This window comes from Megalops cyprinoides, chromosome 11 (genome assembly GCF_013368585.1).
Source record: "Megalops cyprinoides isolate fMegCyp1 chromosome 11, fMegCyp1.pri, whole genome shotgun sequence".
Classification (NCBI taxonomy): Eukaryota; Metazoa; Chordata; class Actinopteri; order Elopiformes; family Megalopidae; genus Megalops; species Megalops cyprinoides.
Window position 1 is genome coordinate 7,309,989 of NC_050593.1, and position 27,727 is coordinate 7,337,715.

General features: G+C 46.3%; 1 protein-coding gene across 1 annotated transcript in view; it reads right to left on the bottom strand.

The window, feature by feature from the left end:
• Positions 1 to 367: 367 nt before the first annotated feature.
• Positions 368 to 27,727, bottom strand: part of uxs1 (UDP-glucuronate decarboxylase 1) — a 71,226-nt gene continuing 43,866 nt past the window's right edge. The window contains exons 10-15 of the mRNA XM_036541278.1: positions 21,284 to 21,403; positions 17,863 to 17,906; positions 4,801 to 4,861; positions 3,192 to 3,249; positions 1,905 to 2,008; positions 368 to 885 (exon numbers count right to left, since the gene is read on the bottom strand). Coding sequence (XP_036397171.1) covers positions 754 to 885; positions 1,905 to 2,008; positions 3,192 to 3,249; positions 4,801 to 4,861; positions 17,863 to 17,906; positions 21,284 to 21,403 — 519 coding nt within the window. The 3' untranslated portion in view covers positions 368 to 753. The remainder of the gene's footprint in view (positions 886 to 1,904; positions 2,009 to 3,191; positions 3,250 to 4,800; positions 4,862 to 17,862; positions 17,907 to 21,283; positions 21,404 to 27,727) is intronic.

The following is a 27,727-nucleotide window of genomic DNA, read 5'->3' on the forward strand; positions in this document are numbered from 1 at the left end:
ACAGCGACTCTCTTTGTCAATATTTTATTAAAACAGAAGATTCTTCAGTCGTCAATCATACACCCAGTCTTCCGTAGAGTGCACAAAAACAGCAGATGACTGGAATCCAAGTTACACAGAAACAAAGCTTTCAAAGTTTTTTCAGTTTTGTACATTTTTAAGTTACGTATGTTTATACACAAAAAGTAAAGGTTTTGAAAGGATTTTCAGAACCCAAAGAAAGACCCGTGACTGACCGGTGATTAGGGGCAGAGATGAGAGTCCTGCACCCTTCACTGAACACTGAATTGTAATCCCACTTTACAGTGCTGACTGAAGTCACATGATGATTTGGAGTGTGTGTGTGTGTGTGTGTGTGTGTGTGTGTGTGTGTAAGAGTGAAATAATTTCTCCTACATTTAATAACCACCTCTGGAAACAAAAGCCTCTTCAAAAATCAAGACCATGAGCCAGAACATTATAAGACACACTCAAGCATTTGACACAACTCGCACTTTGTCCTTAAATAAGAAAAGACATCTGACACAAGTGCATAACGAGGCCTGTACTTCTTCCTCTCCTCTTTCCATCCTGAATGATGTTTCCGTTCTGAATGTCTGTGTATGATGGCACATCCATTAGGGCTGAAGGGAGTCAGTCCTCAAAGCGTGATTCGAGAAACGTCCTTTCCCCCCCCACTCAAATGCATTTCGCAGCCTGGGTCTGCCGCGTTCTTAAGAGTTCGGGTTTCGGTCCGACCGTGCACTTGCTCCTTCACTTGTGCCGCGGCCTGCCTTTCTTGATGCGAGCCGGTTTGGGTTTGGGGATGTACTGGTTGTTGGCCTGGTGCTCCAGCTCCCTGCTGAAGTACTGAATGGTTTTGTTCAGGCCCTCCTCCAGCGGTACCTGCGAACACAGAAAATGGCAGCCATCAGTCAGGCCAAACGGGCCCATCTGTACCGACATGAGCAACTCTGCGGTCGCCTGACTGAACCGAGCCCACCACACTGAGACTGCAGAAACAGCATTCACACAGACACAGTGAGAGTGGATGAACAGCATTCATACAGAAACACTGGGACTAATGAAACGGCATTCAAACGGAGACACTGACACAGAAACATCCACACAAAGACACAAACTATGGAAAGAGCATTCATACAGACACTAAGACCGGAACCATCATTCACACAGAGACACTGCAACTAATGGAACAGCATTCACACACATACACTGAGACTGCAGAAGAACAAGTCTTTGTCTGTTCTCTTTGTGTACCTTTGGCATTGGGTCTGTTTGGCCCCTTAGGAAGATTTTGTTTGTTCCTTTACTGGCGTTATGTCAGTCGGACTTATTGACATCACCGTGGTAGCAAAGCAAACATATCATCTTTGAGTCAAAGAAATCTGCCTTTAACATTTATTTACAGTATGGCAAATTATGGTTTTCAGGACCAGGTATCATACTTGCTATGGTCTCAGAGTGTTGCCATGTTGCACTAACAATTTGAATTGTTTTATAAAAAAAAAAAAAAAAAAAAACACAATGTAAGCCTGACGATCCTTGAGTTATTGTTGAGATGGGTGGGTGTTAATATTGGGATGCAAATACTGAAAATACTGAGATTACTGTGTACCTGTGAAATAGTGTGGTAAGTAATGAGTGTCTGATGGTAAAAATAGTGGTATGAGCATGTGTAAGAACTGATTACCGAGTAACACCAATTGTGTGGTACCTGAAGAGTAGAATGAGACTAGATGAGTGTTAGTGCCAGTGTTAAACTAACAGTACAAGACTGGAACCCACTGTGGGTGACTCGGCGTTAGTGCCAATGCTAAGCTAACAGTATGAGACTGAAGCCCACTGTGGGTGACTGAGTGTGAACGCTGAGGTTATTAGGGCCAATTCAGGAGACTGGAACCCACCACAGGCTCCCAGCCCAACAGCAGTTTGGCTTTCCGAATGTCGGGCCGTCTCCGCTGGGGGTCGTCCTGGGCTTCAGGGAGGAACTGGATCTGACTGCGGCTCACTGGAAGGGGGGAGGGTGAGGAGATGCGTGATGTCATCACGTGGCACACCTGCAATGCGGACTCACCCCAAGACCATCCCACTCTACAAAAGGGCAGCGATGACAGGAGAGCAGACAACCATGCAAACCTCCACACAGGCAGAGCAGGACCATCACTGCCTTATAGAATGACTCAAACACCACAGCTATGTCAGTTATTTTGTTTCAGAAGTGTGTACTGGGGTCAGGAAGAACGAAAGTAAATTTTTTTAATATCATTCAGTACCCTGGTATTCTTATATTCTTATTCAGTGCATTTTTTTTAAAGTAAAAGCTTTATTTACTTTGACATCCTTAACAGCTTAATGATATTGGCCTTGAAAGAATATCTTAGGACAAAGTCCTGGATGTAGAGATACGCCCATGACAGATCCCCTGCCAGCCTCTTCAGTGTCACCCTACGGTGAGAGATGAGCGTCGAGTGCAGCCTCAACCCAAATACCAGAGCTTTTCCTTCCCATCTGATCCTACTTGGGCTGGAATCAGACTCACTGCAAATTAGAGGCATTTTGGAATTTATGCACTCCTGCTGCAGTCTGCATGGAGTGCCACAAACTACTTGCGCCCCTTGCCTCCATTTTGCCCTTCAAAATGCCTCTCGGGAAGGAACACGTCACACTTAGAAGAGTACAGTATTTTCGGGGGGGGGGGGCAATGATCCCCTCAATGGAGTCTGAGAGCATGGAAGTGATCACTGGAGTAAATATGCTGAGAAAACCCCTGCGGGAAATTCATAACAAAGGTTCCAGAATGCACAGACCTGTATGGAGGGCTATACAAGCATCATGACAGCGATGTGACTGTCCTGTGAATGCCTGTGTGTGTCTGGGAGCTAAACCTGTTCACAGTGTCGCACTCACGCAAACACTACATCAAGATAAGACTGGGATTAGACTTCCAGAGGGTACATGCAATAGAAAAACAGAGACACATATAAAAAAGGCAGATCAAAAAACATTATAACAAAAGGAAGACTGGATGAGAGAGAGTAAGAAAAAGAGAGAATGTGAGAGATAAAGGGTGACGAGAGGAGGAAAAGAACATGGAAGAGAGAGAGAGAGAGCCTGAGATGTTCCAGAGCTGACAGTATCACGATCTGAGCGCAGAGCTACCTGGCCGGTTGGTTGACCCCACCCTTACTCACCAACCAGGCTCTTTATGAGGCGGGCAAACTCCAAGATGCTGTGCTCTTCGGGGTTCCCCTTCAACACAATAACAGGAGAGGAAAATCAATCAGCGCTTGCCCTGTGAACAGAGGGGCCCTGGCTCTATAACAGCACTCTCTCAGAGGCAACCTGTTGGCGTGCTAGCACCAGCTCCTAACCGAGCATGTCAAAGCCTGCCGACGGGCACGAACCTGAGGAGTGACAACACGAATCGCCCGACACAAAGACCTTTCTTTTTACTGAAGAAGGCAGAGTGAGAGTATTCACAATCCAGTCCTGCCTCTGCACAACATCACTCTCCATTTTACCCTTTATAAAGGAGCCACTTCATGGTCCTCCACAGTACTCTGGATGATATGGCTTACTCATTTAATGCAGTGAGTCACTGTATTAATTATGGTCCCTAACATTGTCCTTACAATGAAAAAACACAAGAAAAAACAGAATGTACTGAATCAGCAAGTTATTTAATTCATTAAGACTGACTCTTGTTGCAGAAAACATACCTTCTAGTGTCGACTTACCTTTACCTGGGTTACAACTGTGCCTGCTCTTGTTCTGTTGACAGAACCTACATTTAAAAGGCTTCCGATCTCTACCGATTCCCTCTTAAAATTTTAAACACTTGATTACCCCCGTCCCCTTGCTTGGTGAAGAGGAGGGATGATGCTGACCCACTGCCTTCTTAACCTGAACTCAGATCGATAACAATGGAGGATGTGCTACGGCACCCCAACCTGCACCCCTCCAGCCCAGCTCTCTCTCCTGTATTACAGAGGCTGGAGGGTGAGAGGCAGACTCCAGTGGTGCACCATCTCTCCTTTTCACGCTTTTATTCCCGGCTGCAGCCTGTACGGGCTCCTGGCTTTATCAGGAACGCTACGCCTGGGTGGGTTCCTTTTCCTTTTCCCTTATGCACTAGGAATTAAAGATAAGGACAGAGAGGCTTCTCTGTGCATGCTAACATGCACAGCCAGCTCGTTATCTGATGGGAGACGCAGCGAACGGCTGTTGAGCAACAGTGCAACACACTGCTAATAATGGATGACTTGCTGGACTGCTAGCATATACTGCTGATAGCATAACCTGGCCAATCAGCACGTTCGTTCAAATCAATGCGAGCACCCAAGCGCATGTGACCATGTAATGGCGCAATTATTAACGAGCCAAGTGGTGGCTGCCACTGGTGAAAATGGATGCCTGTGCTATTCTGAATGCTCCTGTCCAAGAGGAGGCAAAATGGTGCTAATTCTCTAACAAGGCCTTTCCAAAGCCTAGATGAGGAACACCCCCTAGTTTCTTTTTTATGCTTTTTGTCTTTATGGAACCCCACTCTGGGACTGTGTATTAGGCTTGCAGTTCCTCCGACTGCACTTCTACACAGCCAACATGGTGCGGTCACACAGCATGCCGTAGTGGAGCAGGTGCTCACTGTGGGACGGGCGTGAATCCTCTGCAATTGAGTGGCTTAAATGCCGAGCTACTCAGACATCCTGTTTGAGTTTATTTGTGACGGACCACGTCTGGCTCAGCACCTGCCTGCCATGTTTCCAGGGAGACACGGTGCAACGCGGAGCAGAAACTCACCAGGTTGACAGGGCTGCTGATGTTACTGTTCATCAGGGAGACCAGTCCGTTCACCAGATCACTGAGGAAGAGAGAGAGAGCGAGAAAGAGAGGGAAGGAGAGACTTTACACTTTATAGTGTACGAGAATGCTTCGACCATTCAAACTCCAATGAGCTCAAGGGAGTTGCGTGGCATTCGATATATGTCCTATTCACTTTAAGGAGGGAGAGCCCCAGATACATTTCAGAGGAGTCTTCCCCTCATTAATCACACGCCAGAACTCTTACTCAACAGGAGCGTTCTCAGCACACAGTGAGGGCACAACTGCAGTACACCACTTCTCCAGAGAGGGGCAGCAAACATCATACAGATTGGCGCGCACAAGTGACTATTCGTCAAACACAGTTCAACCCCTTTATTCCACAATGCACAACCCTGCATAATCACTGTGGCGCTTAGATACAAGCTGTAAATAAAACAGAAAGAAACTATAAAATATATAAGAGTTTCAAGCAGCACAAGACAGTCGGTCTCCTTCATGTTCTCCATTTGACAACTCGCACCAAGAACATCAGATGTCCTCAATTCCTGATTTCAGAAGACTAGTGTAAAACCACATACCAAAATGTGGAACGTTAGGCAGCAAAGATGAAAAAAAGCTTCTTTTTTTTAAAAAAAAAAAAAAAACTAAAGCAGTGATTTAGCTCCAAGCTGAGCTGCCTACGCTTCAACACTTTTCAAACAGATCAGACCGGTGTGATTTCTTGTATCAGGGATTCTTGATAGTGCTCTGTCAAAAGGCTTGCGTTCTCCTGGCTTTGAGGAAGGAGCATAGAGCGGTAGAACGGCTCGGAGCCGGTACCGTTCAGCTGGGCTCCATTGAGTGCTGCCTCAAGGAAATATCCTATGAGTTTGGCGGTTTAAAAAAAGCTTTTAAAGCCAGGCTGAGTAAAACGCAACCTGCACGGAGGGAAGAAGCGTGTGTGAGAATGCTTTGACGAGGCTGACAGCAATCCGTATTGACGATGATCAGGGTCGCCCTCCTTTACCCGCACAGTAGCTCCACCTGCACAAGGAACCAATCCTCAGCTTCTTCCAAGTACTCTCCAAAGCCCTACAGCCAGTTCTTGCTTTCTTTATCGAGCCTTGTTTGGGATTCAAACCCTCTACCTTCTGGTGTCAGGGTTCCAGACAGACTAACTAGCTGGGGTTCAGTTCTCCTCAGCTCTGAGAACTTTCTGAATTGTTTTTTTTTTTTTTTTTCCATTTTTTTAAGAGATGCCTTTCAGCCAGCGGGTGATTCCCCTTGGCTCAGCTTGGTTCCTGAATGAGGGGGTGTCGTCCCCTCCTCGTCTCTAGGGCCACTTTTCACACCTCTCTGACACGCCTCTTCCATTTGCCCTGCTATCACACAGGTTATTATGGGATTCCTTCCCCAGCGGTCAGGAAGTGACTGTCGTAGCTGTCAAGTGACAGAACGAAAGGAGAGAAGAGAGGAAAAAGGGAAAGAAGGAAAAAAAAGGAGAAATGGTTATGAAATTCCATTCCTTCTCGAGCTGGAACTGAAAGCTCCGGGCTGCAGAATGCTGAGCGCCGGGCGTCTCGTCTCCGCTTCGCGTGTGAGCGAGCACGCTCTCGAGGGCCAGCCTCAGCACTCGCCGGCGCCGGCTCCACGGCTCATTGATTACCGCAACACACCCGGCGGCGTGGCGTTCAGAGAGAGCTCCCCGCTGCGTCTGTGGGCTCTGCGTTTACGACTGCATGCACAAGCTCATCTCGAGGATTTCCCTTGCACAATGCCGCTTCTGTGATTCACAATTAAGAGGCAGGGCTGCGCTTTGCCCTTTGGTCCGTGCATCGACCACGATAGAACCTGGTGGATCGAGGCCTCCAGATCGTTGACTTGCATTGGTCTACAGAGCATTCAGAGAGGCCGTCTTTTGAAGGTCGTCTGCCATCAAAAGATTTTTGCAGAATGGCTGCAAGAGAAAGGAACGAGAAAGGAATGTTTTGACAAAGACCTTGGTTGAAACATGTCTGCACAATTACCTAGAATAAATCCACGTGCGACTGACATTTCTCATTTCCATGAATTAAACCAGGGCTAGGCAACACAGCCTGTTTTAAACACAGTTGTGCCAGCTGAAGGAGAAGAATTGCGTCACATCAAAACACAGGAAGGGACTGAATCTTTGTAATCTACTGGAGAAATTAAGGCATTTTGTACATTTATGCACTCGGCTACATACTAAGGGCGTACTCACACTAGGCCCGGTTGCCTTGTACTGTGCCCGAGCACGATTGCCCCCCCTCCCCACTCCCCCGATGGCCTGCGCTCACATTGCGCTTAACATTCCAGGCCCGAGCATGCTTATGTCATCATGATGCGACTTTTTGTGTTGAAGAAAAAGCGCTCTCGCACAGCACAATGGAGTTCATGATTGTACTTACTTTGTGGCTTATTTGGAGTGACACACAGCCCTCTCAAATGCCTTATAGATTTATCGATTATTTTATCGATTTTGCCCAGGCACGGTACGGGGCAATCACACTAGTCAAACGAACTGGACTTTGGGGGTCAACCGTGCTCGGGCACGGTACGGATTGCCTAGTGCGAGTACACCCTAAGTGACCTCAACTCTCTCAGTCCATAAAGTCCAGTTTTTGCCTTCAACTATAGTACCCATAAATCTATAATATAATTGGGGGAGAATATCCACCTGAATAACAAAAAAAATAAATGACCTGAAAGCATTAAGATGCCTCATTGCAGATGCAAAGCTGGAGATCGGCTCAGTGGCCCGTTTAAATGCGACACAAGCGGACAGCATTGGGAAGGTTCTCTGCAGAGATCTCCTTTCATCTCTGCGTGACTGCGGAGGTGTCGCCCTTAACGCCGTCTTCATCAATATTCCCTGTTTCCGAGCCGAGGCGACCTTGCGAGTGGACACGCACGAGAAAGACAAACTGTGTGCTGGAACCAGGTTCATTTCCGCCCGCCCAGGGGGCTCACCGCTAACGTTGCAGCCATTAAGATTTATTCATTAATTCCTTTTTCGTGCGTCCGTGCTGGTGGCTTGCAAGTGTCCCCAGGCTGAGTGACTATGCCCTCTCTCCTTGAGCAGTTGGGGACACTTTTCTTTGGGGGAAACCCTAGGCGTACTATAGGCAGGACACGCAGAGGTCAGCAAGAGGTCAGGGGTCATGGCCGCGTCAGCTCTGCCCTGCATGCTGTGAAATCAGATGTACTTCCAGCACCTTTGTGTCTCTGTATGCAAAGCAACCTCCTAAACTGACTGGCATTCCTCTTTTTACTCCCACAGGTCTGGTGCTTTACCTTTCTCCAGCCAGGTGCTTTCCTGTACCTCTGTGGCCCAGCTGACTTATGCTCTCTTGTACCTTCCCACAGTGTGTTTCAGTGACTGCTTAGGCGCTCAGCTATGAGACACACAGACAGCCACTCAGACGCCATTCATTCAAGCGTGTGTCTGGAGGGGCAATCACTCTCCCAACAGCCTCCTCAGTGTCTGACTGGCTTCCTGGAAGGGGCTTGTGAAGCTGGCCCTGACACTAGTCCATTCTGACTCCCTTCGCCTATCATGTGACAGGGGTTCTGAAACAGTCTCTGGGGGGTGGTCATATTTATACTTAATTCTATTTGATTTAAATTAAATCAATTTTAACCAGTTAACCAAGTTAATATCAAATTATTGTTAATACGATCTCATGAGAATCTCATCCCACCAAAGAACATACATACTGCTGAAATGCTGAGGGCCTCTAGGCTATAGCTATATCCTGCATTACTGGGCTTCTGTACAGAAAAATAATATACTGTCTGCTATTCTATGTTATAATATTAACTAAAGCTAAATATGAACATATGTATTTGTTTTATTTATGTTATGTATTTATTTACAAGTGTGATATCTCTTGTAGGCATATGATGCAAATTCCACACAAAATTCATTTCCCATTTTTATCATTCAGAAAATCACCCCTGAATAATGTCCCATATTTTGAAATGTCCCATATTTTGAGTGTAAGAGCTTATAAACAATTTATATTACAATATAAATACATATAACATGATGATGATATCATCACAAAACAACGGGTTAATTACCTAATTGCAAATGGAATTAATCAGCTAATTGGCTGGCAAAATAAACATCCTTAACGATGGAGTGGCAGACGTGGCTGAAGGTAATTATGTTTCCAGTCGATAACATCTGCTCTCAGATCAGCTTATTAACAGTCAGGTTTCGTATAAAGAGTGGAAATTATCAATTCATCTTGACTGGTTGTGGCAGTCTGTGGAAAAAACAAATCAATGTTTGTTAATATTTTTGTGCGGGTAAACCTTATGGAAAAGGGGCCGAAACTCTCATTAGTAAGTAGAATCAGATGGAAAAAATAATGACGGCGCAGGCTAAGGGATCGTCTGCAGATCCCGATTGATTCTCCTCCCCCCATCCCCAAATCCCCCCCCGGCATGCCCTTCCCCGAGCCACTGGTAGATGAGTGCAACCTTTGGCTCAGGGCACCCCTCCTGTATTGGAGGGGGCCGCACCCTTTGAAAAATTCACTGCCGCCCTCGATAAGCCTGACGCGTTTAATTGAGCCCGAGCTGTCAGTCAGGCTCTTCCCAGTCTCTCCTGCCGGCGAGGAGAGCCATGTTGCTCTCAAGCTGTCAGGGGAGCGGGAAAAAAAAAAAAAACACACACACACACACACACATCAAGCTCCTGTCAGAGCCGAATACGACTGGGACCGAAACGCGTGCAGTTCTAATAAAGATGCATATTTAACTGCTCATTCGACCGACGGAGATTGCATTCTGTTGCTCTTCTTCGGTCTGATGGGCCAGTAATGATCCGCGGGGTTAAGGTGAAGTGCTGGTTGTCTCATGCCTGTATGATAAATCAATCTGGAGTGGGGCTGCCATATGGGCCGGGGCGCGGCGCGAGCGAGATCGGGGCTCGGCCTTCTGTCTACCGCTGTCGGCGCGATGGCAACGTGCGACACAATGACTCACCACAGCTAGAAGCTAAAGAGGCAAATCTGATCGTTTTTCTTTTAGGCCAATCAGCTGCGAACTCTCCAATATATGAGAACCACAACAAAAACAAAACAAAAAAAACCCAATTTCGCCAGCAGCGTTTACAGGCAGAAGAAATAATGCTTCTTCAAACACGTGCCTATGCTGCTGTCACACAGTAATAAAAAAATGCAATACGTGTTGGACGAGTTGTTTTAATCGATTACGAATCCCTACACTGACAACGTGGGCAGACTTCATACCATCATTAGACTGCTATGGCATCGATCCAGCAGGCGGCAATGGTTCTGCGAAAACAAACCCCCCTCTCTTTCACTTTGGGGAGATGTTGCAGACGAAGGACAAGATCTCTGTGCGTACGTGCATTTAAACATGCCCATTTGACCCCCCACCCAATGCCCTGATCACACATCAGAGCGTTCCACTTTGATGTCTAGATTCCAAATGGACAAACCATGTTCCCGTTTCCCCCAGCACCTGTGTCTTTTTTTTTTTGCACCACCCCCTGTACCCCCCAAGAGTACTTTGATGCATTACAAGGACGGAAACCTCACCCAAGGGGGGTGTTCACAGTGGAGCGAGAGAAAGGCAAATTCAGAGGGGAAGAGCACAGGGGGTTAGGGGGCAGGGGTATGCCCCTGCCTAAAGGGAGACAGCTTAATATGGGATCCAGGCGGTCAGACCTGACTGACTCCCTTGACGTGAGTGATGTAACGTTGCTGCTGAGAGTGAGGACTTCCTGCATGTAAGCCACTAAAGAATAATTCAGCATGTTTACATACACATTCAGGCTATACACACTGTGTCTGGCCCAGGGTTAACAGAGAAATGGTCTGAAACAGTCAGTGTAACGGAGCTGCTAGCCTGTGGCGTGGTTGTCCCGTCACAGTCAGACACGCTCAATGTGGGCGGCTGCACCGAATTTGGGGGGGAATGTAGGTGTGTTTATGGACCCGGGTCACATGACAAAGGAAGAGGAAGCCCGGCCCGACACCACTGCAGATAGTGTGACGTCTCGCGATCTCATTCGTGGGCGGGAGGAGGTCACCATGCCTGCTCGCAGGTGGGGAGTCCCTGTGGGGCTAGCTGCTCCTCAGAATAATGTTATGGAAATTCAGTCCCTTTTTTCGATTCATCTTGCGCCCCCCTGGGGCCTGCAAGGTTCAGCTGAAGCTGAAGCTTTAACTGTCACAGACTGCTCATCCACAGGTCACACTCCACATAAACAACTCAATACAAGAATACCTGATTGAATGAATGAATGAACGAACGAATGAACGAAATCTATTAATTCACCTCCTGCATGAGCAGAACATGAAATAACAAAAAAAAGAAAAAGAAAAAAACTAGAAAAAAGAACCTCAAACAATGCTAATGAAAAAATGGTGGCATATTTCCCTCTTGGTCCCCCAGAGGCAGGCAAAGGAAAATCTTTAAGAGCTAATCTACTTTATCGATTTGGGTGGGCAACCTGACTGAGTTAACTTGATTAGGAAAATAAGCTGCGACATCTGCAGTCAAGCTGTAGCATTATCAGGGATTAACACTGTGGGTCTGCAGGTCTGCTTCTTCTGACAGTGAACGTAGCTTATTCCTCCCTGTTTTAGTACTGGTGGGTGGAGGGAGGGCGTGGCTGTGAAATGGAATTAATTAGGAGCCCCTCCCTCACGTATCCTTGCTGTTCAGGTCTTTAGTCAAGTGCAGCACACTGAGTACTTCTGAGCCTCTCTCTGACACCTCACAGATGAATACCCTCTTCACTTACCCCAATTTTCGAGAACTTTGGAAACAAAGTTTCCACACAAATCTCTTCCTCAAAAGCGTTTTGCTCACCGCAACACATATTGTTCTCTTCTTAAAAGCATGTTGTTCACTATAACACCTATTGTTTTCATCTTCAAAGCTTGCTGCTCTTGATACCAACATTTTCAGTGCTCGTTATTGTCCTACAATTTACCAGCTTTAGAAGAGAGGCATAACTTTATGTCAGAGGTAGGCTAAAAAAGAAAGCATTTTAAAATCATATTTTTTGTGTATTTACGGTCCCAGTTTCAAAAATTACTCATGCAGCAGTATTCTCCCTATTTGTTTAAAAAAAATGTTACGTAATGATTTTTAACAGAAAGACTTCTCTGCCGTGGTTCCAAACTAAATATGGATTATGTCCTTGGAAGGAGCCCCAAGATCAATGTCAGTTCATAATTTGAAGCAAATACTTCGGCACACAATAATGGCCCGAAAGGTAGAATCAGACAAGAGATGACAGAAAAGATCATTGCTTTAAAATGAATACTTTTTTTCATCGCTTGCAGCCCCCCTAAAACAATGTCCTCACAACATGACTCTTGACAGAAACCTTAAAGACTGAGAAAACTATCTTGGTCTTTCTGTGCTTCAAGGCTATAACCCTCTTCCCCCTCTTAGCAACTGAGGGCCTCCACTCAATGGGTGTTTTCTGTCCTTGATCTTCTCAGCTGCAATTGAAGCAACAGACTGTGAGATCTTATAGCCCTCCCTGGGGGGTAGGAACATTAGGCATCCCACCCAGGAATCGAAGCGGTCGCTTACCACTACCCCACACCGCTGCCCTGGCTAAAGTTAGAGGCCTGAGAGGGCTTTCACACAGACACCATTAAAAAGAAAATTCAGAGCGCTCTGACCAACAATTCAGGAGAAGATGGTAAGTGCAAAGTGTAAGTGTTGGGGGAAAAACAAGCAGCAAACCAAAGGCTAGTGGGGCGGCCATACTTCTGAACGTATTGCCATGAAATGGAGACATACAAATATTTACTGTACCACACACAGAAATACCAAATTTCATCAATTATAAAGAGCTCCGAAGAATGGTCCTCCTTGTTCACAAGCAGTTAAAAATTGCAGTGAAAAAGTTGGCAAGCCTTGATACAAACTATTCCTCGTGATGGACTCAAATCAAAGCTTTACACCCCTGTGGATCTCTGGTTATTTTTAACAGACTGTTGGAAACTGGAATTCAGCTGAGCTCCACCAAGCGTCTGATCAGTTTTGTACAGGAAAAAAAAATTCAAAGCAGCACAAATACGTTCTGGATCCGCCGCCTTCAGTCCTTGGCTTGTTTATAATGGAAACTGCAAATGCAACACACACTTCAAACGTGCAAATGGAAGCCATTGAAACCCACAGGGTACTATCTCAGCCGTTCATGACGCAGTGTTAAACCCCTCCACACCTTTTTCTGTGTATAAAAGAGAAATCACACTCTCTCCAAGCAAGCAAACCGGAATGAATAAGCTTTCCTCTCTTTCAGACCGCCAGAGTGATGTCTAATCTTCTGGGGGGAAGTGGTGCATCATGGGGAACCTAGGAGTGAGACGGGTGTTGGTGAGGTCATCTGAGTTGGATGACCTCTGGCTCCCGCTGTGGGTGACTTTAGCGGCTCCTATGCAATCGAGACCCGTGTGTAGATTACGCTCCCGTGCAGACGTGTGTAAAACCACTGGACTCAGACTCATGAGACCTGCTTCAGTCCAAAATGAAACTTTTCCAGTTTTTTTTTTTTATTTTATTTTTGGGTGATGCAATTGTGAACAGTAGCCACACTACATAAATTAATCTAATCAGCCAACTATGGTTCACTGCAGCTCAAATATTGTCCTAACCTTGGTGGGTTGAAGCTAGGCGATATCCATGTAGCTGAAATTATGGAGGCCAGTAGGATACGCTCCGGTTCCAAGCCCCAACAGGCAGGTGAATTAAGCATTTTTTCCAGAAAGCATGCTGTGGCCAAGGGAGAGGCAAAGGCGCAGTTCAGCACGGTGCCTTTTGGGAAAGGGGGCAGATGCATGGCTCGGAGGTCTGCAGGGAGCAGAAATGTGGCTCAGGTCTGCAGGGTATCATTGTGCATGCACTTTGTGAGAATGTGTTCAGGAAATGGTCATCGTCAGATTGCAGCTGCTGGCTTCTGCTGCAGTGTTGTACAAACTGAGCCAACAATTATCCTCTATTCGCACGCTGAGGAGTTTATCCTCAATCAGCTTTATATATATAAAAAAAAAAAAAAGCTTGAGTCAAACAAAACCTTCTCCCAACCACACAAAACGGCCACTGACGCTGTTCTGATTTCATATAAGAGTTCATGGAGATGTCGGTCTCTGTTTTTCTGGAAGGTAGTGTCTTTTATTCCATATATGTGTGTGTATGGTCATGAAATTAATCCACTTAAAGCAAAAAGGCTAATGACTGACAGCATGTCTCTACTCTCTGTCCAACACTGATTCCACAGGGTTGCTAGTTGATCTGACATTCTTTTCATAATTCAGAGGACCTGCACAGTGCGCCTTGAGGACCAGGGCCAGGTACTGCTGTAATATACTATGTATGTATACAATGTTCAATTTACAGAGAACAACCCTCCCCATTGCCATACATCAAATTAATAAGAGATGAAGGAGGATTGTCTGGTACAGAAATCCATGTGAACAGTCCTGTAATACAGTCTTATTTTTCCCTCTTTTACCTATAAAGCAAAATAAACTTCTTAATATACACACCATTTATTTACTTTTTAATACGGCACAACCTTTTTACAAGGTTCACAAAGTCCTGTTTTATTAAGGGGCAAATACATTATGAATGTGTAAAGAACAGATTATGTAACCTGTTATTTAAGAGTCATTTCCATTACTAAAAATGCTGGCAAAATTTGAAATGGGGCTGTAGCCCGCTGGCCTCCAAAGTGACAGTGACAAATGGCGCAAAGTCTTGCGTCACTGAGGTACCTCTGGGGCATCTTTTAACATTTTCTTTATATGTGTTTTAATATATCAGGGAGGGTAATGTAACCTATTCATGGGTAGGTGGCAAGCCAAAGGCTCCAAGTAGTCCATCTCTGTGTGCTTCCAACGCATTTGGTTTCCCAGAATGCTCAACATGAAACACGCTGGTCCCTTTTTCATCTCACTACCTCAAAAAAGAAATAAGAAATAAGTTAAAATGTTTGCCACTCTCATCATTTAATGTCTGCAGTGGTGGAACAGAACTCTATCACAACAACTAAGATTCATGAAGTGCCTTCCCTAAGGGCAAGGGCATCTCTGAGTGGAGGCTATTAAATGCCTACACTGGGCAGAGGGTGTTTTTAAGAATGCCCCTCTTTGCTGTGTACACTCCAAATCCTGTAAGACACTAGCGCATTCTAGCGCATGTGTTGGCTGCTATCTCAGGAAAGTGACACTGGACTCTCAATCATGGAAAGATGCCCATATCGAAAGCTATACCTGGAAAAAAAATCCCTCCAAACCAGCCAGTTTCAGTCCATCCGGTAAGACAAGTGCCTCACCACCTACCGTATATGGGCAGACGTGTTTTCAAATTTGCTCGGCCAGTGCAAACGTTTCTGTATTGTCAAGCTCTGTGGTGCCAGTCAGGGTGGGACCATGATTTGATTCCGGCCTTAGCTGATTACATTTCATTGATTTTTACAGTTGCTCTTCAAGCAATATCCTCTGCTGAAATTCAATGCCTATGAGTGACACAGACTGACCTGCTGATTCATTCCACGGAGTGCTTTGTAGTGGATTATCACTGGGAAGTTGATTCTCTGAAAAGACTGGGAGGGTTATCAAGGAAATAGCCAACGGCATGACCGGTATTGCGCAAACAGGAGATGGAGAATGGATTATGGATTCTTTCAAGAAGAAGAACGCAAAATGGCTCTGGTTTCTTCTGCAAAATAAAGCTGATTTTCCATTCTCAGGACTGGACTCACTCATGTGGTCAGGATCTTGGAACACTTCGGCGATGTTTCTGCCCTGGAAGAATACCAGCCTCTGACCAATCAACAGCCACCTTTGTCAGTCACATCAGTTACAAGCCGTCCAATCAGTGAATGTCCTATTAGCATGGCACAGCAATCGATATCCAATCCAAGTCACACCTGGCAACTAAAAAATAAAACAGCAGTGAACTTTGAAGAAAGGTTATCAAAAGATACTCAGAGCTTCAGTTTAGGCAACACTAATTAAACCAGGCTGGGCTCCAGGTAAATGTTTGCTTTCTAAGATAGCAGGCTTCAAATACCCATCACTGCTACTATCTGCAGCCTCTAAAGTTCAATGGCTTCTAATATTTGCTTTGCTGATCTCCTGACAGCAGAAGGATAAAACAGACATATTAAATTACACTCTGGCGGTGTTCTACATGTAACGCAGACATCAACATGTCTTTGAAGACTTTTTAGGATCATGTGTGAGCTGGCAGGGGCGGGAGAGTGTGTGTGTGTGTGAGTGTGTGTGGGGTTTTTTTTTTTTTTTGGCGGGGATCATAATATATGAAAGTCACCTTTAAAGCAAGGGAGAATCAAGAACGACGGACGAATTATCATCTTTGCGCGCTGCGGACTTCAATCAGAGCGCAGTTCGGCCTTTGAAATACCTGGAACTCAATTACTGGAAAGTGCAAGTAATCTGATCAAAAGATGCACTGAGACTCTCCCTGGCATTCAGTTTCCAGAGAAACACTTGCCTGCTTCCAACTCAGCCATACTCAAACATGCAGATTACACATTCTGCACCAGTCCTGTTCTGAAGGCAAATTCCTGCTCTAATAGGCAGAGGTCTGTTCCTAGCTAATACATATAAAACAGTACCACAAAAATGCCTGAGATACAAGTTTAAACGAACCAGAAGCCACTAGGGCAGTTGGATAATAACAGTCAGGGAAGTACAGACCAATTTGCATTGTGTACGAGAAAAGAGTTTCGCGAGATGCCTGCCAGTCCACAACTGAAGCTGAGTGATGCTAAGGCGCAGATCGCTACCGCTCTCCATTCCCTCCACGTGCTCCTCTGGAGTGATGCTTCAGTTCTTGCGGTTAAAATTTGGAGCAATCACAGCGTTAATGAAATCACACAGTATGCCGGATCACTGGCAAGGCCAGCAGCCTCCTGGGAAGCGCTGAACGTTTAGCGGTAAAAAGGCCTTCAAACACATCATTTCCTCACTCCCTTTCTGCCAATCCGCTTATCGCATTATCCACAGCAGATGAGTGCGTGTTGGAGCTTCGCCTACAGGCCCTTTTACACGGCTCGGTCAAATGTGTGGACCGTGAAAACTTGCACCGAGGCCACGCCAACAACCACTAGGAGCGCGTCGCCCTTTCCTCCTAGCGCCTTGGCTCAAACGATTTTGACCGTGGATTTCCTGTAATGTAATCAACATGCGTGGCAGAAACAACATGCTCTGAAGGAGGGCTCAACCTACGGTACGATTCCCACAAATCTCCTCTGTGTTTATATTACTCATCTGAGGAGATCTTACCAGGTCCCAGCTTCTCTTTCCTACATCACAGGCCACCCTCTTCGGCGTGGCCTTTTGACCGATTTTTAAATGTTGTGTGTAACAGTGGTGTGCAACACATGCTCTGACCGTGCATTCAGGCACACTGTTCCACCAGAGCGTTCATGATTTTGATTGTTACATTATTTAGATGGTCTTACTCAGAGCGGTTGGGGGGAGCGATCTCTGGTGTACTGGCAGATTTTATTTTTGAGCTCCTCCTCACAAATGCTGACGTCACCATACAGGTCTCCTTTAAACGTTTTCCAAACAGGGAATGCACAGGCTAAGTTTTAAAAACCAGTCACCCAGCCTAGAATGTCAAAGTCAGTCTGGTGTGGGGAAAAAAAGATTATTAGTGTCCAAACTTTCACGTAGGTTGTGACAGAGTGTTAGGGATGCTCCCATTTGGGACATGGAGCTCACCCACTGGTGACATGCATCTCACAATGGGTACAGCTATTGTGAAATATCCATCACTGGACACCACAAAAAAGACTGCCCTGCAAATCAATAGCCACACCATAGCTCCATCTATTGTGGGGCCCCGGGCCCCAACACCACCACGTAAAGCACCTTTGGGTAGGACTCAGACATGCTTCCTCGGTGAGGAATGCATCTTGGATAATCTGATGTGCTGTACTGCGTTGGGACAAAGAGCATTATTTTCTGTGGCCTCGAGAGGCCACGCATTCGCTCTGCTTACCTTACGTACTGGAAGGCTCTGGTCTGGGACCCTGAACCATAAACCTGAAACAAACAAAGAAACAAATCAGGAAAGGAGGCTCGCAAAACATTTACCTTTTCTTTACAATGTAATCCATTTATACAGCCGGATATTTACTGAGGCAGTTGTGGGTTAAGTACCTTGCCCAAGGGTACAGCAGCAGTGTCCCAGCGGGGATCGAACCGGCAACCTTTTGGTTACGAGTCCTGCTCCTTAACCACTATGCTACATTGCCGCCCACACATCTGTTAAGTACCACGTGGCAATTACCAGATGAAAACCTACATTATGAGAAAATGAGGACTTACACATTACACAGCCCCCCAAAACCTACATTCTGACTAATGGCTCCTATCCACTAGCCATCTCCAACCACGGCTCCACGAGTCCATCAGTCCAGGTCTGTGCAAATAGCCTGCAAGTTCATTACATCACTGAGGCTCAGTTAGCCCCCCCCCCCCCAAGGCGGCGGTGAGCACTAGGCAGCTAAATGTACTTACATTTACATTTACATTTATTTATTTAGCAGACTTAAGTCTGCTCTGAGACTGCCCTCATCTACAGCCGGCTGGGAGCGGAAATGGCTTTACAAACACCTTATAAAATGGACAGTTCCAGTCCTCCTCTCTGATTAGTCAATTTGATGCTCCATGTGTATAATCATGATCCGCTTCAGGCCATCTCACCACCTCACGTGAAACCCAGAATGCACTGTTCTACCTCTTTTCTCTGCAAATCACATGGTGGCTCATTCTGTTACATTCAGATCAACATTCACATTCACATGATCAACACTTGCATATGTGCATTTACTTCACATCCAGTTGGTAACAGACTTTCTTAACCTGAGCACATTGCACAAGTTAGTTTTAACATGTCATCCATTTATACAACTGGATGCTTACACAGCTGAGGCAGCTGTGGGTTAAATACCTTATCCAATGGGACACCAGCAGAGCCACAAACACAATATGCTCAGTAGAGCACAGGGCAGTCTGGTTTGTAACGTCCTATGTGAATTTAATCCTACTTTAACACGGTCTAAACAGCAAACAGGTGTAAAAAGCTTTACAGTGAAGTCTGAGAGCGGTCAAGTGAGCCAGACCCATGAAAAAATATTGTACACTCCGCTTCAACCATTATTTTGCAATACATCAACGTTTCAATGAAAGACGCCTGACGGATTGTTTCAGGACAGCCACCTTACTGTGATCTTCGGATGGATTTTTCTGCAAAGTCACTCTTTAACTGTCAAGACGTCCTTGAAAGGTGCAGCGGAGCGACTTTCTTCCCATCAGCTCAAAGCTCAACTGGGGCACTCTCTCTCTCTCTCTCTCTCTCAAGTTTTTCCCGTGGGTGGCATTTCTTTGAATGCGCCAGCAGCGGAGATGAAAGCGAGCGCTTGCGCTCACCCGTGGAAGCGCGATGTCAGAGGGACACGGCAGATCAGTTGACGTTTCAAAAGCTGCCGGGGGGGGAGGGGGGGGGTAAGAAGGACGACCGGAGTCGCCAGCTGCCCTATTCCGTCTGTGCAATGTCGCACTTACACCCATCGCTCCTCATCGCTGACATTCTTCTGGGGAATCTGATGGAGGTGGTATTAAATAAAGTTAATGCCCGTTTTCTTAACTTCCTGCACATGAGTGGGCAGACCGGTCACTGTTGGACCAGGGGCATCTACGGGCGTGTCAATACACCGCCCCCGCCCCCCCCCTCTCAGTGAATATACTGGCTGCCTAGACCATCATTTGTGTTTAAAATATTCCTTCCTCTACAAATAGCTCAATTGGTGAGGTGTTCGTTGTGACAACTGGCTGTGTCCTACAACCTGGGCTCGAATGCAGCCATATCATCAGCAGATGATGACCGGGATCCCCTTGCAGCGGAACAAGCTGGCTTTGCACCTCCTGGAATAGGGGTGGGTAGGTTTGCAAGGGCTTCCTCATTTCGCCACCGTCAGCAACCTCTAACTGGCATCTACCTTACTGTGGCACACACTGACTTTCAGTGAGAAAAATAGCCATTCGCTGTGTATGAGTGCATACGGCATTAATCTTTAGCACCCCTGTGCGAGTTCAGAGGTTGTTGCGCTGAGGCGAATCTGTAACATCGGCAATTCCAAACAGGGTTATATAAAGGGGAAGAACCATTGAAAAGGACAGGCAGGAGACTGTGATCCCTGCTCATGCCATGTGACCCAAATACTCCTATCAGTTTGCCTGTCTGCGCATGAAATAATTCTCTTGTACAGACAAGACATGCAGGAAGAGTAGCTCATTGCATTGAACAAGACAGACTGACCCCACGTATTGGACACACTCACATGGACCCCTCTGTATAAAAGATCGGGGATTGTGTTGCTCAGCCGATCTGACCTCAGGGCAGGCTCTTAGCTTTGTTTCTTAGCTACAAAGCTACATTCATCCATCTTTTATGAACAACCACTGTGGCTCCTTCCTAGTATCTTTGTTTATCTCCTGGACTTTTTTGCCAGCCATAATCACACTGGAGGAGGAACAGTAGAGAGGAGGAGAGGAGCAGCTAAAAGACTACAGACAAAAGATGAAAAGAAATCTGACAGTGCATGGGGGATTCAGTGTGGGCCGACTGCGACTGTGAGGTGATCTCATGGTGGCACAGTGAATGTTGACCCTGACTCTTTAAGACTACGTGGTCTCAGCTGAGTGTCACTGCCAACGGAGGTGCAAAGGTCGCCAACTGTGGCTCTCCGTGGGAGTGTAGTGAATGGGGGCTATAGCTCTCCCTGTAATTACAATTGGGGTCAACGGGGCACTGCCCTGGAGTTACAGCACCGGTTGAATGTGACTCTTCTTGTAGCTGCGGCATTACACTGCCTCTCCCTGTGCCTAGTGTGAGCTGACAGTGACACTCAATGTATTTACAGCACAACAGACTGTGACCCTCCCTGTATCGGCAGCACTACAGTGACTCTCCCTTTTACTGCAGTGAAAACTGACTGTGACCCTCCCTGTATTTGCCGTGCTACAGTGACTCTCCCTGTTACTGCAGTGTAAACTGACTGTGACCCTCCCTGTATTTGCCGTGCTACAGTGACTCTCCCTGTTACTGCAGTGTAAACTGACTGTGACCCTCCCTGTATTTGCAGCACTACAGTGACTCTCCCTGTTACTGCAGTGTAAATTGACTGTGACCCTCCCTGTATTTGCCGTGCTACAGTGACTCTCCCTGTTACTGCAGTGTAAACTGACTGTGACCCTCCCTGTATTTGCAGCACTACAGTGACTCTCCCTGTTACTGCAGTGTAAACTGACTGTGACTCTTCCTGTATTTGCAGCGCTACAGTGACTCTCCCTGTTACTGCAGCGTAAACTGACTGTGACTCTCCATGGGGGGGCAGTAATTTTGCTCCCTGTCTTACCGTGAGCGGCTCTCCCTGTAGCGCCTGCAGGATGAAGTTGCTGACGACGCGCCCGTCATTCATGTGCATGCGGGAGCCAAAGGTGTTGAAGATCCTGGCCACCCTCACCTCCACGCCTTCCTGTGGGGAAGAGGAAGAGGAAGTGCTTTAGGTTCAGCCACGTCAATACAGCCCAGACAGGCAGCAGCATCTTCAGCGGTGACGGACAAAGCACCTGCTTTCTTTGCACTTCCTGCTGGAGCTGAGACCTGGGGCTTACATTCAGTTCTATCAAGTTCTATTCAAGTAGACCTGGAAGACATCCACTGATACTATCAAGTGTTACTCATTTTTAAAACAGGCAGCGGGAAGAAGCAGGGCTTGAACTTCTGGAACATCCACTTGTTTGTGCTTCAGGGGACAGAGCGATGAAGCCTCTGCTCTCAATGTACGTGACAGAGAAAACAGCCCGATTCTCTTAGGGTTGGCTGCAGCCCTGCAGGTGATCCAGCGGATCGTGTGACTAAAAGGCCAACAAAAGCTCAATGTCAGTGCTGAAGCTCAGAAGCATGGATACAGGCTCCTCTCCCCGTCAACCGAAAGGATCAAAGCCTATACGCGCACCCACCTCTCGAGCCTATGATACTTGCAATTAACGGGACTCTCTGTTACCTGCTGGGCGGCAGGGCTCTCTGAGCCACTGGCAGTGTGAGGGACCTCCTCTACACTCCGCGCCCCTTCCCACACAACCCCCCTACCTCCATGCCCGACCCCCTCTCCCCTTGTATCCGGACTTTTTTCAATGACTTTTTTCAAGCTCACAACATCAGCGTCTCCCCCCCCCCATATGATGCAGCGGTATATAAATAAAGCAAAGCACCCTGCCATGCATTTCCTTAAAGGGGTCCTGAGCCAAGCACCACCGTAATAATTTCAATTGACTCTAATCTTATTCATAAGTCTGGATGTTGAATGATTCTGTGTTCCCATCACAAGAGATTACATCTCACTCGTGGAATGCGATATGGATGCAAAAATTGTGTTTACATGAAAAGCCTCCTGTTAATTTAAGGGGATTATAGGGATCAGGGCTGACAGAGACAGAATGTTCTTGTTTGGATGCCAGGTGAACAAATACCCACAATCCTCAGCATATACACTTGCAGACACATGCAGCCAAGCAGTCTGAAACCCTGGCTAAGGAGGACTAAACCAACAGAAAACAAAAAGTTGCATTGCGCCACAAGGCTAAAAAAATGAGCTCAGCTGTCACTTTGGTTCCTTTGGGAAGATGCTCTGCCACATACACAGTTTTTCCAGACTGACTAGCGAGCCAGTTGGCAGCACTCCGCTGTAGCATTCTCAAAAGGTTTTGCCCGCGTTGCTGCTAAAAGAATTCTTGAGTGTTTTTTTTTTTTAAACTGACATTAAAGGGTCTTCACACATTGGAAGCATTTCGCTCGTTAGCACCATTTGAGGCGAAGAGGTCGAGGAGACTGTGCGATACCGGGAACAGCTGGAAAGAGGACACGCTGCAAAATATACTCGGGGGCCATAAAATAAAGTGTTCACACATTTACTGAGTCGAAGAAGCCCAACAAAGTGGCAGTGTAGCATAGCGGTAAGGCGCAGGGCTCATAACCAAAATGTTGCTGGTTCGATTCCCCACTGAATTGCAGCTGCTGTACCCTTGGGCAAGATACTTAACTCAGAATTGCCTCAGTAAAAATCATGTAAAAAAAAAAAAAAAAAATACACGTTAAAGTTGTAATCTATGTTACAAGTCGCTCTGGTCTGCTAAATGACAATAATGTAATGCAAAGACATAATGTGGCAGGAAGAAAGGAAGAGGAAGAAGTGTGAGAGAAAAAGAGGAGAAAGAGTGCAGTAACTGGACAGTGAGAACGGCTCACTGATGCAAAGCCCAGAGCCCAGCCCCCCACCACAAGACATCTCTCACACTGTGGCCCCAGCAGAAAAGGTCTAATGTCACAGTCAGGGCTCTCCCAAAATGCCATAGCCCCCTTCTTGGTAAAACAAAGGGACAAGCCAATCCCCCGAAGAGGGCCCAGGGGATTCGTTTTCCAAAGTTCTCCTCTGCGGTGCAGGGCGTGGCCTCCTTTCTCCAGATGGCCTGACCTTCCGAGGTTGCGTGTCTGCTTTTAAGTCGGGGAGTCCTCCCCAGAAGGCCTCAGCAGCCTCGGGACTGCTGGAGTCTAGAGATATGGCAAGCTCTGCGCCTCCTTCATCCTCCTTATGGGCACCAGCACTGCTGGTACAACAATGCTGGGATCAATACTGGCAGTCCTTGCTAAGCTGTCCATTCATAAAAAATTCATTTTATAACAACCTTATTCCCTTTCAGCAGTTTTTTTTTTTAACAGGTGGACAAAAGCTGTTTTACAAAGACATAGAAACTGGACTGATGGTGAGCGAACGAAAGGAGAGAGGTTTCTGAGATGAGTAAGGCTTCCAAGCCAGGGAAGAGCTTTCAAAAACTTAAAATAGTGATTCCAAAAAGCAATCTGCGTGTGTGAGAACTCCAGGTCCGAGGTGGAAATCGATTCCAGCTCCAAAAAAGAAGTGCAACGCATGGGCCATGGAGACCACAGCACGGTGAGACGTGATCATGTGACATCCTGAGAGTATGTGTGTGTGAGAGTGCATGTGTGTGAGTACATGTGCACAAGTGTGTCTGTATGTGTGTGTGGAGACAAAGGCCAGGAGCTCGGCACATGCACAATTCCAATGAAGATGGACAGCTCTGTAATGATTTTCTATTTGGTGTTCGTTTGGCATGACCTATTCAAATTACCGGAGGGAAACGTCGAGTGATCCATTATTGGCAGTCATGTCAACAGGGAGCAGGGAGAATGACATGACAGGCTGTCTGGAATGGGAAGTGTGGAAACCACATGGACTTCCTACAGGGAAACTACCCCCTTCCTAAAATGAGAGGGCAAACTATAGAGCTTTAGGCGAATATGCACCAACCAGAAACAGTCTTTGTACTGTTACCCTTATAACCCGCCCATATTTTACCCCTGGAAAACAGCACCTGTACAAACACTGAGAGCATAAACACACCTACAGTCCATACACTTTCAAGTGACTCTCCATTAGTGATGTGTATTCAAACTTGTAGAAAAGAGGGGCAAAAAGGACCTCTTTTAAGTTACTCGGGTTAGAATCTAATACTGCAATACCAAATGATTACACACCAGCTGCCTAAATTAAAATTAAAACGCAAAGTTATTCATTGCAAGGTGAACAAGACTGCTCGGTACATTTCGGTTATGACTGAGACTGGTCGAAGAGAGCACAGGGGGTCATGGTCGAGTGGTCTACAAGAACATGCTCACAATGACACTTTCCTCTGTATCTGTCACTTACTGTCGTAGAAGAAATGACCTTCAAAAATGAATGACACAACTTGCTCCATTTCAGCAGGACAAAGGCTCGTCGAGATTCTGAGATGAGTCTGTGTGACAGGATGTTGGGTGTGGGTATCTGCAGACAGACTGAGAGGCTTCTCTACTCGCCGAGGAGCGACGTCACACAGGCAGGGAGACGAGCAGCAGTCAGTCTCTTTCTTACTGTATTAATTTATTGTGCTGGATTTCATCAAGTTTCAGCCTCAGTTCGGTGCCACCATCTGTGCTCTCCTGCAATGGCACCCTAACATCACTGTGTCTGACTTCAATCCAGTTAAAGCCTGTGTAAACTCCCATAATCCCCTCAGATGTGGCCGCCTCGGCGTTTTCTCATTTGCATTTTAAATGTTTTTGCATTTACGACAGCGATCCGCCAAGGGAAGGGACAATGCTGGAGTGAAGAGATGGGGGCCAAGCTTGTCGGCAGTCGAGTGGAGAAATGGGGCACTGAGGGTGGGGCCATGAGAGAGACAGCAGTGGTTGCACATACACTATATGGAGAAAAAAGTTTTTGGCCACACCTGTTTTTCAGGGTTTGGGCTAGGCCCCTTATCTCCAGTGAAGGGCAATCTTAATGCTTCAGCATACCAAGACATTTTGGACAATGCTATGATTCCAATTTTGTGGCAACAGTTTGGGGAAGGCCCTTTTCTATTCCAACATGACTGTGCCCCAGTGCGCAAAGCAAGGACTATAAAGACATGGTTTGATGAGTTTGGTGTGGAATAACTTGACTGGCCCGCACAGAGCCCTGACCTCAACCCCATCCAGCACCTTTGGGATGAATTGGAACGGAAATTGCGAGCCAGGCCTTCTCGTCCAACATCAGTGCCTGACCTCATAAATGCTCTACAGAATGAATGGGCACAAATTCCCACAGAAACACTCCAAAATCTTGTGGAAAGCCTTCCAAGAAGAGTGGAAGCTGTTATAGCTGCAAAAGGGAGACCAACTCCATATTAAAGTATATGTATTTGAATACAATGTCATTACAATGTAATGGTCAGGCGTCCGAATACTCTTGTCCATATAGTGTAACTCTGGCACAGTCACATGCTCTCTGACCATGTGGTTCACAGAACAGCACCTCAGATATGACGAGGCCTCATTTCAATTAGCCACATTCAACAAAAGGTCCTAGGGCCTCACGCATAAGTGTTAATCCAATGTTACCGTGAGGTGCAGCCACATCCAGCAGAAAGTCTGCCTGTGTGTTCACAAGAGTGGTGACCTTCTCTTCCTCTTGCTGCAACTAGTGTCTCTGTCTGGTTGTTGTCAATGGTTCTTCTGTCTTTTTGCTCCTACTTGCTGCAACTAGTGTCTCTGTCTGGTTGTTGTCAATGGTTCTTCTGTCTTTTTGCTCCTACTTTGACCAAAACCGAGCACCACATGTGCGAGATCCCTTTTTTTGTCATCATATGACCAGGTTCCATAAAGATGCCTACCTCCACCAAGAGCAGTGAAGCCATAACCTGCCAAGAGTGGCAACTAGGCAACTAACTGTGCCTGGAGCTTTCTGTTTCAAAGCCTGCTTCATCTATAGCCAGAGTTAGGCTGTGAGTGGAAGTGGCTACCTTCAAGTGCACCTGGGCACAGTTTTCAGTTCCTCTTGCAGACATTTTAACTTACTCACTGAACTCATTCAGCAGCTGAATGAAAAGGCTGCTAAAAATCCATCCCAGTAACAGCTATGATACAGAAGGGGTATTCTAAGTTCGACTGCTGACTTTGATATCTTTTCAAATTTGCTTTCATACTCCCACAACTATTAGGGTCAGACTGGTGGCTGTTTGTCCAAAATTTAATTTGATTCATAATTTCACAGCCACCCAAGTCATCAACACTCAGAATGGAGAAGGAGAAGAGAGATGTGCTTTTCTCAAAGGAACAGAGGCTGGTGAGGAGTGGGGCCCAGTCTAAAGCGCTTCCTTACGATTAACAGAAAAGAGCCAATGGGAAGCCTACACAAAGGTACGACCTGACAGCCTGATAACCGCACTGCTGACACTGACCCTCGGTGATGAGCGACTTATAAAACCTGTTATAAGGGTTTTATAGGGCACGACCTACAGTGCAATTACCACTGGACAGCAGGAGCCGGTTGTACAGCGTTTGCTGAGTGATAGCTTCATTAACACCACATCAGTGCGAGTCAAGTACAAGGCTGACGCCATCATCCATGAGTAATCCTGTAAAATTACATTATCAGCTTGAGAGAGGGAAGCTTCTCCTCCAAAATCAAACATGCATGGAGACAGTTTGGTTATGCTTTATTAGAAAATATCTCTGCCTTACTATTTGTCTTGAGTATTGCGTGTTTCACGCAAAGTCAGAATAAAAGTACAGTGTAATGCAGGCGGGTCTCAAAATAAAGAGATGCTAATATAACCTACGCTGGAGCGGGCGTCTGGTTGACGTGACCACAGTGCAACAGTCGCCGCCGGCACCAGACTACAATCAAAGAGCAACCCTCCGGGCGGTTCTCACTGGAATGGTGAGGTGTGGAGGGTTGGATCACCTTGGTGTGGCGCAAGGCCCGCGAGTCCGATGGAGCAGCCGCGGATGTTACATACGCTCACTCATTCAGCGATGCTAAAAAAAGCTACATTTATAATACTGCGCTGTAAAGAACGGCACTTAACATAGCACTGGGTGAGAGCTCCAGCAAGATTTCATCTTCAATGCATCTTGCCATACATACTCACCATACATATGTGGCGTCTAAATTTAGAATGTGGGTGAAAGATATATTATGACAATCTAGCTACCTCCCCACTCACTAATAACCTGGAGCTTTATATACTTTATATACTAAAATGAATGGATAAAAAAAATTCTTACACCCAGCTAATAATGTAGGGCTATAGTTGAAATGCCTTAGAAGGAACACCAAAAAACTGACTATTAAAAATCTAGCATTATTATATTACATTACATTACAGACATTTAGCAGACACTCTTAACCAGAGTGGCAGCACAACAGAACATAAGTGTATCCATTCAATTTAAATTAGCGACACTGTCAGACCTG